The 14997-nt window shown below is 37.6% G+C and overlaps 2 protein-coding genes and 1 pseudogene across 2 annotated transcripts; all 3 read left to right on the top strand.

The window, feature by feature from the left end:
* The first annotated feature begins 323 nt into the window (after positions 1 to 323).
* LOC147334967 (uncharacterized) lies at positions 324 to 5215 on the top strand. Its single transcript, XM_086286901.1, has 6 exons — positions 324 to 525; positions 796 to 1838; positions 1956 to 2025; positions 2434 to 2608; positions 2738 to 2903; positions 5011 to 5215. The coding sequence occupies exons 1-5, from the start codon at positions 324 to 326 to the stop codon at positions 2901 to 2903; spliced, it is 1656 nt and encodes a 551-aa protein (XP_086143027.1). The 3' UTR covers positions 5011 to 5215.
* A 1943-nt stretch (positions 5216 to 7158) lies between these two features.
* LOC147334968 (uncharacterized) lies at positions 7159 to 8317 on the top strand. The gene has a single exon (XM_086286979.1). The coding sequence runs from the start codon at positions 7217 to 7219 to the stop codon at positions 7910 to 7912; it is 696 nt and encodes a 231-aa protein (XP_086143105.1). The 5' UTR covers positions 7159 to 7216; the 3' UTR covers positions 7913 to 8317.
* Positions 8318 to 11160: 2843 nt separating this feature from the next.
* LOC147334969 (uncharacterized) lies at positions 11161 to 14340 on the top strand (annotated as a pseudogene).
* The last annotated feature ends 657 nt before the right edge of the window (positions 14341 to 14997 follow it).

The raw sequence follows: 14997 nt of genomic DNA on the forward strand, positions 1-14997 counted from the left end.
AGGTATCAGCAGTAGTTTACAAAGGAACAAAATATTGCAAAGGGCTTGTTGTTGCTATGGGTCATGATGAATGTGGCCACATCTTTGGAAAAATCTCAGTGATCCTCATCAGTCACAAACAAGTACACTTTGTTTTGGACATCCTTCAATCTGTGATACTGATCAACCTTGGACTTTACTGTCTACACAATTCTGAAAAAAGATTCATATGTGTTCAAGCAGACAGTTTGTTTGATTACTACCCTCTGCCAGTGTATATCGCTTCAGGTTTAACCGTTGTATCTTTGCATCATTCAATATCATCCTCTTAATTCATTGCAGATATGGACAGCGGCAGCCTACATCATGAAATTAACCTGGCATTACGTGACCTGCATGAAGAGACAAAGAGGGCAGTTATTGAGCACCTGACAGACATTATTGGTGTTAGAAACAGAGAAGATCTCCTGTTTGTTGAGCCTGATGATATCAAGCCTTTCTTGACACCAATTCAAAGTCGAAGACTTGTTCAAGTATTCAGAAAAGGTGAGAATGCATTAATGTCATAAATGGTTGCAGTCCTATCTTGAAAATAGTTGTAAATTAGTTATTTTGAGAGTTATTTTGAAATTGTTATAGCTTTCAAAACTAAAACTAGCTTTCATTGCCATTGGTATTATTTCTCCAACACTCTTGCTTTTGTGTCTTATATAAGAGTATTACTCAATAAATACTCCAAAAAACCCATCTGTACATAGTTAATGTGGAATTGTTCTGCTGTGTTTATGTGTGTGTGTGTGAATATCGACGACCAAGTGGAGTCTGGCTCTTCAAACAACCCAAAGGAACCTGAAACCACCTGCTCAACAACTGTGCAAATGCCACTACAGGGTAGTTCACTCTGTTCTGCACAAGCATCAGGTCAACTCCCTTCCACACAACCAAATGTAAGCAACACCTCCTGGATCAGCAATTTTTCAGTTCCCTGGGAGAAGATGCCAACAAGACTTTCACAGGCCTTGGCAACTGATGGAATGGCTCACCCAGAAGACAGGAGAATAATGATTAGGACTGTTGTAGAAGGAATGCAAGTACACTGCCCCAACCCTAACAGAGCTGCTTGTGGGGAGGTAGCTAGAGCTATTGTATCTAAGTATCCCGCTACCTTTGCAGATAAGACTGCAGAAGGTGAGCAATTAGGCTGTGGTTATTATTCCCTACTCAAACAGCTTAAAACAAGAGTTGAACATGTAAATAGAGACAATGTCAGCAGCAGAATCCGGCAGCCAAGGAAAAGGTCTACCAGGGAAAACAATGAGGGTGATGTTGCCATCAAAAGGGGGAGATCTGAACTTGATAGCTATGGTTGCATCAACTGGCAACCCACAACCCTACCAGAAGGAGAAACGACTGAAACTTTGGAGACAAAAAGACAGACTATGTCAACTGTCTTCAGATCAGCAGGTCCTCAAGCAATTGAAACAACAGATGTAAATACTTATATGTCTTTGACTTATATTTACCAGAGGCACATGCTTAATTCTTGGCCTGCCCCCACCTTATGTGAGGTTCAAGAGCATTGGCCATTTCTTTTTACTAAAAGAGGCCTCTGCACTCACTTCCACACACTCACAGATATTGAGGTAGAGACACGTCTCAGTGAAGCCCTTCTTACGAAAGGAAGGAGAATTTTGAACTTCTTTCAAAGCCAGAGACTTCAGTGGAACAAGGAGATTGAACATCTGCTACGTGAGTGCGACAGTGCAAAGCTGAACCACAACCAGATCGCCACAGCAGCCATCCTCCTTCTGATGAAGTACTTCCAAGAAAAAGAGGACTCAATCTTCATCTTGGCTGACGTAATTATATTTAAAATTTTACACATGCACTCTCAATACTGTCAACATAAACAAAGGAAAAATATTTCAATGATTTTGGGTATCATCATTCAAATCAGTTCATTTTGTGTTTTAAAGGCTTTTTCCACCAAGATGTCTGTTGAGAGAGAGATGACCTTACCCATCACACCAAGGGTAATAGCGCTTGGTAAGTAAATAGTTTCAATCCTCTTGTAATATTTTTGTAAAAAATCTATGTAATTATTGTGGTATTTGTACCCACAACAACTTACTTAACAGGGGTTTGTCTGTTTTATATTGTATAAAAATAGAATACACACAGTTTGCTGCTGTTTCTCTTATTATTTATTATACACAATGACCAACAGGAAAAAACAACCTAACATTTCAGCACAGGCCAAAATGCAAAGACATAAGGCAGTTTTTTCCTGTAATTGATCATAATTTTCATTAGATAATAAATAATAAGAGAAATAGCAGCAAACCGTGTGGATTCTATTTTTGTACAGTGTGAGGCCTGCTATCCAGCATTCTTGTGGAAACCTTATTTGTAAGGGTGAGCACATTGTCTTATTGGACTCTTGTCTGTTTTTAGGGAATAATTTCATGTCTGCAAGCCGCTGGATGATCAGTTTGGAGGGCAAGGTATTTTATGAGCCTGAGCAGATGCATGACTTTGCCAGCACCCTTGCTGTCTTCTTTGCGTCATACTACGTTTTCAACCTTGAGTATCAGGAGTCAGCGTCCATCACACTGGAGATGATACAGAGGTAAATACTTTACACCATTTAAGAATGAAATATATGTGATAGCTTGACTACAGTTGCAGAAACATATAGGTGATTGCTGTAACGTATGTTTTAATTTTGAAATTAAAGCAGCCTTTTTTCCGTTAAAAGGTTCTTTGTGAGGATCAATCCAGACATGGGAACAAAATGCCCTGCAAAACTTGGTACAAGCCGCAAGACAGGTCGTGTCGTAAAGAGGAAGGTTACAAGCATCAGCCCTCGGATCACCACCTTCCTCCAGCGGCTCTCTGAGTTTGAATGGAGGACTTCCAACTAGGTAAGAACAGAGATGATAATATCTTTTACATAGCTGATAATTATATACTAGGGGTGCAACGATACACAAAATTCACGGTTCGGTTCGGTTCGATACTTTGGTGTCACGGTTCGATATTTTTTCGATACAAAAAAAAATGTTCATGCCTTTTTAATTTGTCATTTATTAAAATTATAAATATATATTTTAACACAAAAGTACAGTTTTTAAATTTAACCCTAACCCTTGTGCGTGTTGTTTTTTAGCTCGTCATATTGCAGCCACAGAAATTCTTTTGTCCATGAAACCATAAAGCTGCACTTTCTTTTTGCCTTATAGTCTGATTTGTCATAACTTCTCCGTTTTGTGGTAAGCTTTTCTTTGGCTGTCACTTCTTCACCCTGACCTGTCTTATTTGGCTCAGCAGAACTAAAATATATATCTGTCTGTGAAGGTTCTCAATCATCCAGGTCATCGTAGTGAAATATATATCCTGCCGCACTCACATAAGCTCAGCGATTCTCTGCGCGATCAACCTCTCACATGTTTAAGCTGCGGGAGATTTCACTTGTCATGTTTGCATAGTAAGCTAACAATTAATAAGACGATGTCAGAGGAATTGGTGCACAAATTATCATCACTCACAGATCAGTGCTGTCGCTCTCTATACACAGTTCGCGCGATTGCAAAGTGAAAGCAAAAAAACAAGCGCAAATTCAAACACGATTTCAATATGTCACATATTGACAGTGGCTCACCCAATGACATAATTACCCAGCTACATTTCTGAAAGAATGCAAAAGCATTGACATATATTTTTCCTTCCTACAATAGCCCGACAGGCAGGGGAGAGATAGCCCCGGGACGTCGGGCTAGCGATATTGCGAGCCCTGTATCTGATTGAGGAATCACTCATCTTTGGAAAAGAGAGTTTATTACAGAGAAATGTCTCTTTCCAAAATAAAAGCTATACTATCCGTTTCTTCTGGGCTATATTCTCAGCAGCATATTAAACATATCAGGTCTCCATAAGGAGAATCCTGTGCTAACAGCTGTCTAAATGACTCGGCTAAAGTTTGTAGCATGCATGCTTGTTTTTGTCTTTGCACTAGGATGATGTCGGTGTAAATGTGCAGTCATATTCGTTGTGTTCCCACTAGTGCTTTCAGGTTAATCTCGTTGAAATAACCTTAACGCCACAACACGGCAAATCTCCGTTAACGAGCTACCCTATACAGAGGGGCTAGACGGCCAACACGTTAATGAGCTAACTGCGCTAACACACTAGCTCCCACCCATGTAATTGAGCATTGCATGGCACATCCAACATACTGTTTTACTTTAGTCCATGACTCGCTTACCTTCAGGGTCATACGTCACATGAAAACCAAAATAATTCCAAACGCCAGATCTGAATGAGGGTGGGGAGGTCCACTTCTGTCTCGCTAGCTTGCCCTGCGCTCTTCCTTCTGACCATCCTGTCTGTGTTGAGTGCTCAGTGAATCTGCGTTCGACTACTCCGCCTAGGCTGCACTCTCGAGCCTAGGCGGAGTAGTCAAATGCAGATTCACTGAGCGCTCAACACAGACAGCATCATCAGAAGGAAAGTTGATAAAATAAATTACAAATTTTGTATTGTTCTTTTTTTTTCTCCCCTTTGGTTTTCTTTCTTTCTCTCCCCCTCTTTCTTTCATTCTTTCCCCCTGTCCTATCCCACAGTCATGTCTGTCCCGTTTGCAACTGAAAATAAAATAAATTCATAATTATAATAAAGGTCAATCAAATGGACCAATATGATGATCCACTTAAAATAAATCCTCTTGGCATCTTTCTTGGCCTCAAGACAACAATTCTGATGGCTATAGATCCAAACGGGACACAAAAAAAAAAAAAAAAAAAAAAAAAAAATTGAAAAAAAAAAAATTGAAAAAAATTGTATTGTTCGATACATATGCGTACCGAACCGAAAGCACTGTATCGAACGGTTCAATATCGATACGAATATCGTTGCACCCCTATTATATACATACTGTACACACATCCATACAACAGTATGAATGATCTCAGACAGATGTGAACAAGTGAATAACCTGAGCAAACATGAATATTGATGATGTGTCTTTGACAGGTGGTGATGAAGACTACGCTGAACCCGACCATCCTGGTAACGGAAATCTAAATCCCATGTCACATTCTATTTCCTGGGACCCACTGATAATTATTACATTTTGTAAATGAGTTTTGTTTTACAATTGTAATAGTTTATTTAATGTTCATGCTGGTGGGTTTGTCCTGTTTTTAGTGGAATGAAAAACTGTTTTCCTTAAAAAAAATCAGACAGAAAGGTGAAGGACTGTGTAGTTTTCATGTACGCTTCTATTTATTTTGGTTATTGGCATTGTTTTTATTCAGTTGAAAAATGTTTTTCTTGTTAAAAAAAAATATCAACAATAAATGTTGGTTTAATTCACTATTCTGAGACTACTTTATTGAATTATATTGTTTTTTGTAAATGTTCTTATATTGAATATGAATGTTAATATTATTTTATATGCTGTAAAACACAATTACAGTCTAAACAAATTATACTGTACACAATTACAGTGTTATACCATAAACCACATTTGCAGTACAGTGATACTATAAAACTTAATCACGGTAAGTCTTTCTAACTGTAAACCACGTTTACAGTAAAGCTGTTATACTGTAATATATGTTTACAGTAAAGTGGTTGAACTGTAAAACATCACAACAGTAAAGATACTGTAGATCAGTAATTACAGTAACTTAAGTTAATGTAAAAATACAATAAAATGTCTAGCAGTGTATGTGACTTCCTGCCAGTCATAAAAGTAATCTCCTCACTCAATCTACACCAAATTACTTTAGACAACATAGAAAACAGAGTTAACATATTACAAACACTGAGGCCGCCACTCTGCATCCACTGGGCCATTGGCCTCTTGTTGTCTTACATTTACAGATAAGGTGGAGAGTCTCCTGCAAACCTACTTCTAAGTTTATAACAATTAATTTGTTTTTATTAAAGGTACAAGCATCAGCATCAGCAACCCCAACTGTAGCTTCCTGTCTCCTGTTATGACAGCAGACCTCCAGTGTCAATAAATTCCTTTCCCTCTAAACAATTACACACTCTCAGGCTACAGCTAAGCCAAAATGAAACACACAGACAAATCCTTCCCTATTCCTCTGATCTAAACAAATTTAACACATAATATTATAATAATTATTTTCTTGTACTCACAAGAGACAGAATGATCGCGGCAGTTAGTTTTTCCACAGAAAAAAACTCATAGTTTGAATTCTGTTCAAATGTTCCAGTATTATGACAATGATCGTGATAACCATTTTCTCGGTAAAGAGCTATTTATTTTTTCCAACAGCGGTTTTATTTTGCTTTCTTATTTTAATCTTATTACAGACGCAATAAAATAAAAACCTTTAAGATTATCCGACTAGTAACGGAATGCATTTATATAGTGCTGGGTGGAGGCAAGCTACACCAGCGCTTGTAATGAAAAGAAGAAGTTTGTATCTGCTTGTAACCTACTGGCTGGTCACCTCGTATGTGTCAAAATAACCCTTAGTGAAAAAAGTGCTGCGCCCGTATTCAGAAATCAGGCCTAAATAATTTTATTAAAACACCCTCGGAAGAGGTATTGTGTGGGAAAGAGTTTTCTTCTTTTAGCATCTCTTTTACAACAGGGGAGCATTAGCAGAAACGCTCAATAGACAGAAAAACAGAAACCCTAAAAGAAAACAGCCTTGTTTTACGCACATCGAGAAGGAGTCAACAACCCCTCTAATCGTTGTTAGGGTTTTCGTGGATGTACATTGTCTCATCCTGGACTGTGGTGCTGACACTCACCAGTCCTTGGCCTCCTTCCTTCTGCTTAGCGTACAGCCTCAGGGTGCTGGACTTGGGTTGAAACCTTCCATGCATGGTAAGGAGCTTTCTTGTCTTGATGTCAGTGGCTTCTATCTCCTGCTTTGGCCAGCTTACTATCCCAGCCGGGTACCTGATCACGGGCAGGGCGTACATGTTGATAGCCTGGATCTGGTTCTTGACTCCTCAGGACTTGCCTGACCCTCTGCAGGTAGTTGGTGGTTGCTGCTTGCCTAGCAGTGTCTTCATTGTTTCCATTTGCCTGTGGGATCCCCAGGTACTTGTAGCTGTCCTCTATGTCTGCAATGTTGCCTTCTGGTAGTTCAATCCCCTCAGTTCTAGGCATTCAGCGGTGAGTGAGAGGAAGGACGCTAGCATCAACTAGCTAGCCGGTCGTCACGGCAAAGCTACAAGAGCGTCTCTCAGCATGGGCCCGAAAAAAGTTCTGTCAGCCGAGGAAGGAGACGATATTAAGAAGTCGCTGGAGTTTATGACAGAGGAGATTTCTACTGTCAAACTGCAGCAGAAAGCCATCCTGGACCTGGTCGAGGAAGTTAAGGCTCTCCGCATCCAGAACGCCGAGAAGGATCGGCGGCTGGCGTACCTGGAGAACAGAGTGGCGGATTTGGAGCAGTACACCCGGATGAACGATGTTATCATCACGGGGCTTCGCATCAAACCCCGGTCATACGCCCGGGCGGTCGCCACTGACAATGTAGGAGGGCCAGGAGAGGAAGATGTCAACTCCACGGAGTATCAAGTGGTTACCTTTCTACGGTCCAAAGGTGTGGAAGTGGATTATAACAACATTGAGGCTTGCCACCCTCTACCCCGAAAAAATGACAGTGACAAACCAGCCATCATTGTGAGATTTGCAAACAGAAAACAGAAAACAGCACTGTTAAAACAAGGAAAGAAACTGAAAGGATCCGATGTCTTCATGAACGAACATCTGATAAAAAGAAATGCGGACATTGCCAGGAAAGCACGTTACTTGAAGAAACAGGGAAAAATTCAAAATACATGGACCACCAACTGCAAAGTATTCATTAAACTCAATGGAACACCGGAACAAGCCAAAGTGTTGGTCATCAGAAATATGGAAGAGCTGGACAAATACTGAGGTCAACTTACTCTGGAGGTATGAATACACATGTGACGTGACACACAACACAACACATGGCACAGTCCAAAAGAACTTCATCTGCATCCGGCAACAATATCAACATGACTCATTGGAATTCTCTTTATGATAATCTGGAACTGAGAACATTTCGATACACAGACCATAATGTTCTAGACTTAGAAAAGGATATAGACCCGGAAAATAATTTCTTCTACAACATCAGCTGTAACTGCTGCTACTTCACTGATGAACAGTTTAAGCACACCATCAACACGGAAAATAAATTATCAATAATCCATTTTAATAGCAGAAGTCTGTATGCCAACTTCAACAATATAAAGGAATATCTAAATGAGTTGACAAATCCATTTGGAATTATTGCCATTTCTGAAACATGGATCAATGCGGAAAAAGGAATGGACTTTGGACTGGAGGGATATGAAGTGAATTTTGTAAATAGAAGGAACAAGAGTGGAGGGGGAGTAGCTGTGTATGTGGATAAAAACCTAAACTACAAGGTGGTAGAAAGTATGACAACTGTAATTGATAATTTACTAGAATGTATAACAATTGAAATTTATAAGGAAAAAGAAAAAAATGTAATAATTAGCTGTATATATAGAACACCTGGCTCTAGTATTCAAGTATTTAATGACTTCATAGAGGAAATATTCTCTAAAACAAATCAAAAAGTTATGTTTATCTGTGGTGATTTTAATATTGACCTGTTGAATCCAAAAAAGCATAAAATGAGCGACGAATTCCTAAACACTATGTACAGTTTGAGTTTACATCCTAAAATAACCAGGCCTAGCAGAATTACACTACATTGTGCCACCTTACTTGACAATATTTTCACTAACAATATGGAAAACAACATTGTGAGCGGATTATTAATTAATGACATCAGTGATCACCTACCAGTTTTTGCAGTTTATGACACTAATTATAAGAAAAATCAGCATGAAGAACAACTGAGATACAGACGTGTAAGGACGGAAGAAACGATGACTGCATTTAAGAACGATCTATTAAATCAGGACTGGGACAATGTGTACAAAGAAGCTGATATTGATATTGCATATGGCATATTTTTAAGAATATTCATGGAGTTGTACGATAAAAACTGTCCAACAATAAAATACAACAGAAAGCACAAATATTCAGATAGACCATGGCTCACTAAGGGTTTACAAAATGCATGTAAAAAGAAAAATACACTCTATAGGGAATACCTAAAACAAAGAACAAAAGATGCTGAAAATAAATATAAAAAATACAAAAATAAGTTGACCAATATTATACGTGTATGTAGAAAGGAGTATTATAGTAAAATATTGAACAACAATAAACATAATATGAAAGGAATATGGGATGTTTTAAACGGTATCATTAAAAATAATTCTGGACAACAAAGTTATCCACAATACTTTATCGATAATGGCAATATTATGGAAAACACTGCTGATAAGGTCAACAGCTTTAATCATTATTTTGTAAATATTGGACCAAAACTGGCAGAACAAATTCCTGAGTCACTGCCATCAGTAGACTGTAGTGAAAACCTGATTGATAGGAACCCTAACTCAATGTTCCTCACACCAGTGGAGGAAAAAGAAATAATTGACATTGTACACATGTGTAAATATAAAACATCTACTGATTGTAATGATATTGACATGAAAATCGTCAAGAAGGTCATTGAAGGAATTGTAGGACCTCTAACATATATTTGCAACTTATCATTTCAGACGGGAAAAGTGCCAAACAAAATGAAAATAGCTAAAGTTGTGCCGCTGTATAAAACCGGGGATAGACGCCACTTCACAAATTACAGGCCTGTTTCTTTACTACCACAGTTCTCCAAAATCCTAGAAAACCTGTTTAATAAACGATTAGACAAATTCTTAGATAAATATAAATTACTCTCTGACAGTCAATATGGATTCAGATCAAAAAGATCAACATCTCTGGCATTAATCGAATCAATTGAGGAGATTACGAATGCTATAGATCAGAAACAGTATGCAGCTGGAGTATTTCTGGATCTCAAGAAAGCATTCGACACAATCAATCATGACATATTAATTAATAAACTGGAACGGTATGGGATTAGGGGGGGTTGTACTGCAATGGGTGAAAAATTATTTAAGTGACCGGAAACAATTTGTGAAGCTGGGTGTCCATTCCTCATCATGCTTGGACATTGCTTGTGGTGTTCCACAAGGCTCTGTACTGGGTCCAAAATTATTTATTATTTATATAAATGATATTTGTAAGGCATCTGATATATTAAAATTAGTATTATTTGCAGATGACACAAATATTTTTTGTTCTGGGGGGAATCTAAAGGAGCTGCTGGATACAATTACTTCAGAAATGTGCAAAATTAAAAAATGGTTTAACAGGAACAAACTATCGCTAAATCTAAGTAAAACTAAAATTATCTTATTTGGGAATTCCCTTAGAAATGCACAAGTGCAGATTCATGTAGATGGTGTGGAAATTGAAAGAGTACTTGAACATAAGTTTCTTGGTGTGATTATAGATGATAAATTAAACTGGAAGTCTCATATAAATCATATACATAACAAAATTTCAATAAGTGTCTCAATCTTGAGTAAAGTAAAACACATTCTGGACCACAAATCACTCCACATTCTCTATTGTTCCCTGATTGCACCGTATTTGAATTACTGTGCAGAGGTTTGGGGCAATACAAGAGAAGAGAAGAAAGTCTGACCATTGCTCAGCAGATGGTCGGTGGTATCGAATACATTCGCTATCATCAATCTTTATATTACAAAAAAGGGCCATAAGGATAATCCATAAAACTGGTTACAGAGATCATACAAATCCACTATTCTTAAAATCAAAAATTCTAAAATTCACAGATCTGGTTCATTTTCTCACAGCACAAATTATATATAAAGCAATAAATAACCTGCTTCCTGACAATATTCTAAAAATGTTTTCTAAAAGGGAACGGGGATACAATTTGAGGGGGGAATTAAATTTAAAACATCCTCGTATCCGTACAACATTAAAAAGTTTTTGCATCTCTGTGTGTGGAGTGAAGCTGTGGAACAGACTAAGTAAAGATATGAAGCAATGTCCAAGCATGGCGCAGTTTAAAAAGCGGTTTAAGGATATGGTTTTTACAGGGTACAGGGAAAAGGTAGAGATTTGATAGGGTGTTCTTGTCTAATATTTTCATGTGTGTGCGCATGCACGGGTTTGTTGGTATGGGGGTATATATATATAATTGTAGGCTGTGTATCCTTGAGGTGTTAATGGGGTTATTGAAAATGTGTATATGTGCGTATGTGTGTATATACGTATGTATGGATAGATAGAAACATATATGTGTATATATTTAAAATAAATAAATAAATAAATAAATAAAAAAAAATTACACATAACATATAATGTAATTGCAAGGAGGTATTTCTGTAGTTTATTGATACTAGATAGTGGAAAAGGGGTGGGATTAAATAAGCTTATGCTTCTTCCTGCTCCTTTTTGAACATGGACGTTATTTGGAGTTGTGGTTGCTCGTTTTCCTTTTGTTTGCTTTGTTCATTTGTCTCTTTTAATTCTATTTTTTTTTATACTTTTTCAACATGTTCAAAATAAAGATTCAATCAATCAATCAATCAATCAATCAATCAATCCATATGTGGGGCATTGAGTCATACGTTGTTATCAATCCAGGCAGTGCACAGGCTGGTCAGTCTTGTCAGTATTTTATTTTTAAAAAAGGACTTGCTGGTTTGAAAGTCAGAATATTATAAATCCAATCATATGAAATCCACTGTGGAAAAATAAGTAAATACATACACAAATCAATGTAATTCTGGACTAACTGTCATGTGACTTCTAAATTTGCTATCACTGTCTTGGGTTTTCTCAGCACTTTCCTCACCAGATTTTTTTCTTCTTTAAAAAGTTAGAAATATATGGAAGAAATATAGTATCATCAGAATTCAAGTATTTTTAGACATTGAATTTATGACACTGAATTTTTATCCTCCAAATTTCCCTGCAAAAATATTCACCTGCAAAAATTCACCAGAAAAAAATTCACCTGCAAAAATTCACCTGAAAAAAATTCACCTGAAAAAAATTCATCTGCAAAAATTCACCTGAAAAAGTGATGAACTTGAATGACCCAAGCCAGAGCAATCAGCACCAGATCGAGTCGAGTGGCTCTCAGCCAATTAAATTACGCTGTTTGATCACATGACACCGTTAGCCAGCAGTGTGTCTCCTAAAAGAGAGCTGTTTAAAGGTGAGTGATTAAGTTTTTCTCCTAAATAGAGATCATTACAGAATGCCTAGTCCTACTTAAAATCCCATTTATTTATTTATTTTTTTTATCATCTACTGGAACTAAGGAAAACGTTTGACTAACTCAAAGACAATTTCCACGCCTCCCATGCCTGTCTGCAGAAGCAGTTTTGAATTTAGGAGCAGCAAGATGGAAGCAGCAAACCCTGGCGGCTCTCCGGTGAGTATATATATTTTTTTTATCTTCAAGTTTGTCTTTTGAAACGTTAATTTTATTTAAATCCGTTGCTCACGTATAAAGTACACAGACGGGGTCTTTGCTCAACTCGTCTGAGGCGTGTCTCACTAAGCGCTACATGCTAGCATCCTGCTAACCGAGCTACCCTTTACATGCTATGCTTTAGAAAATAGGATACTCGTTAAAAAAATACTCCGCAGATATTGATAGATAGACGAACACTGCAAATATAATGTTGGAAACGAGAACGGCCTTTGGTGAAGGGGTAAAATACACCATGGATAAAGCCATAGAATGAATGGCTGCCATGGTTGCAGAACGGCCTGATTTAATGACAAGAATGGGGAAGAGTGAGGTGAAGTGAACCAAAGCCACAAAACACGGTCAGACAAGGCGGCAAAAGGGCAGTGATCTGTCCGTCAGTATGAAGTTGGTGTGTGCTTTGGTGAACAAAAACTCCAGACCGGTAGCAGGAAGATGGGAGACTCGTGTTTCACTGGAATAGTGGTGAATTAAAACATCCTTTGTTGGGGACATTTAGGTGTAAATGCATCCATACAGGTGAGACAGAGGCAGACCAGACAGTGAAGAAAACAAGGCAAACATTAGAAATATTAAAACGGAAATATAGGATTGAGTTGAGGTTCTTGCAGGCTACCCACAATTTCCCCAAACTGAGCCACCCATTAAGAAATTCATTCTCACTGTTTCATAAACAAAAGGGATTAAATTTGACAATATCAAATTTAATTTTCTGATCTTTTCATAAATGAAACACGCTGCCAGGCAATCTGTTTTCATTTTTTTTTCATCCATTCAGAGTATTCGTTGGGAACACTGAACTCAATAATCAGTTCCAGCTTTCTTCATTAAGTTTTGGTTTGGCTTTGTTCTCAAAAACATTTAAATAAAACAGATAAAATAGAAAATAAAGCTTTTTCTCTTGCGAGCTCAATTTTTAAATATACTGTGCTATTAAAACAAAAGATGTAAGAAAAGAATAAATAAAATCCTAACCAGAAAATCAAAATACTGCAACAAATGGCATGAATTAAAAAATAAACTTTTTTGAAAGAACCATAAGGAAATATACTAAAATAAACATTGGAATCTTATAGCCTAAGAATATTCAGTTAACTAGGTAACTAACCTTGTGTTTTTAACTCACTTTTTGTTGGTGATTTAAAAATTACAAAAATAATTCTACTTTTTCCTCTCCTTTAGGATCTTCTCCTACATCATATTCTTCTGAGACTGCGTTCACATTTAGAACATTGTCTTGAACACCTTCCCCTGGATCTGGACTTTTTAGATTTCATTTGCACCCAGGAACTAGTTTTTCTACAAGCTTTGTCTGGTCAAGTTCAGGTTTGCCCTGTCCTCTTAGATGCATTATGTAGTTTACATACTCTGATAAACAGAGAAAAGGATAAAATGAATCTACATAGTGCTGTCATTCAGTTTGAGTGGGGACCTACTGGGCGACTAAGAATGGCTCTTTCCCCCCATCATCTTAACAGCCTTCTGGAACTGAACTTGTCCATCCCAGCCATTGCTAAAATTTTGGGAATGTCAAGAAGCACAATATTCAGACGCATGAATGAGTTCAATCTTTCAGTCAAAGCACTCTATAGCAGCCTGTCAGATGAAGAGTTGGACCAATGCATTACAGACATAAAATCCAGTCAGCCTCACGCTGGATACCGGATGGTGAAAGCACTTCTTCAGGCCAGAGGACACAGAGTCCAGTACCAAAGGGTTAGAAGTTCTATGCACCGTGTTGACACACTGGTGGTCAAGGATGTTTTCCTTGGGATGCATTGCTCGACGTGCTTATTCCGTCCCAGGACCACAGTCTCTAATGCATATTGACACAAATCACAAACTGATACGGTAAATTATTTGATCTTTTGAAGTGAAAGATATTCCTGAGAATTTTTTCATCTGCAAGAAGCACAATATTCTGTTGGGGTCTTCTCCATTTGTTTTGGGAGCAAATAAAATACCACTTCAAGAGGTTTAGGCTTCTTAGCAAGCACCAGAGATGTAGCAGGGAATCGCCTTTTTCCCTTTCCTCTTGAGAAAATACCAGGAAAAAACCTGTCCCAAACATTTTAACAAAATTATTTAAAAGCGACTATTATGAAATGCTTTTTTAGTTTGTTTATACAAATTCAACACAGCACTAACACTGCAGTATACACAGAAACATGGAAATATAATAAAAATAATAATAATAGCAGCACCCGAAAAACACAAAGATTCAAAAATAAACCAAAACATCAGAACTCAAAATACTGGGTCGAAACGAGCCAGATCCGTGACAGACTCAGAACTACCAAAAGTATATTTTTATGTGATTGACTGTTGTTGTAATTCAAGCCCTGAGTGTAGAGCAGGTAAGATATAAAGTTCCATCCTAAATTCCATGCTCATGCTGAGTGTTTAGTTTATGACTTTTTCACCTGGTCATTTCTTGCTGAAGGGATGGTCTTTCAAGGTTGACCAAGCTGGTACCCTGGCCACCTTGACTCTGTTCTCTGCAAGAAATAAA

Source organism: Aulonocara sp. 'chitande type north' Nkhata Bay, linkage group LG3, assembly GCF_057382095.1.
Source record: "Aulonocara sp. 'chitande type north' Nkhata Bay isolate Kocher_YH1m ecotype deep benthic linkage group LG3, A_spYH_male_GT1.1, whole genome shotgun sequence".
In the NCBI taxonomy this organism is placed as follows: Eukaryota; Metazoa; Chordata; class Actinopteri; order Cichliformes; family Cichlidae; genus Aulonocara; species Aulonocara sp. 'chitande type north' Nkhata Bay.

Coding starts and splice junctions, on each gene's coding strand:
- LOC147334967 (XM_086286901.1), top strand. CDS start 324: ATGGACAGCGGCAGCCTACATCATGAAATTAACCTGGCATTACGTGAC. Junction 526..795: donor TGTTCAAGTATTCAGAAAAG/GTGAGAATGCAT, acceptor TCGACGACCAAG/TGGAGTCTGGCTCTTCAAAC. Junction 1,839..1,955: donor CAATCTTCATCTTGGCTGAC/GTAATTATATTT, acceptor TGTGTTTTAAAG/GCTTTTTCCACCAAGATGTC.
- LOC147334968 (XM_086286979.1), top strand. CDS start 7,217: ATGGGCCCGAAAAAAGTTCTGTCAGCCGAGGAAGGAGACGATATTAAG.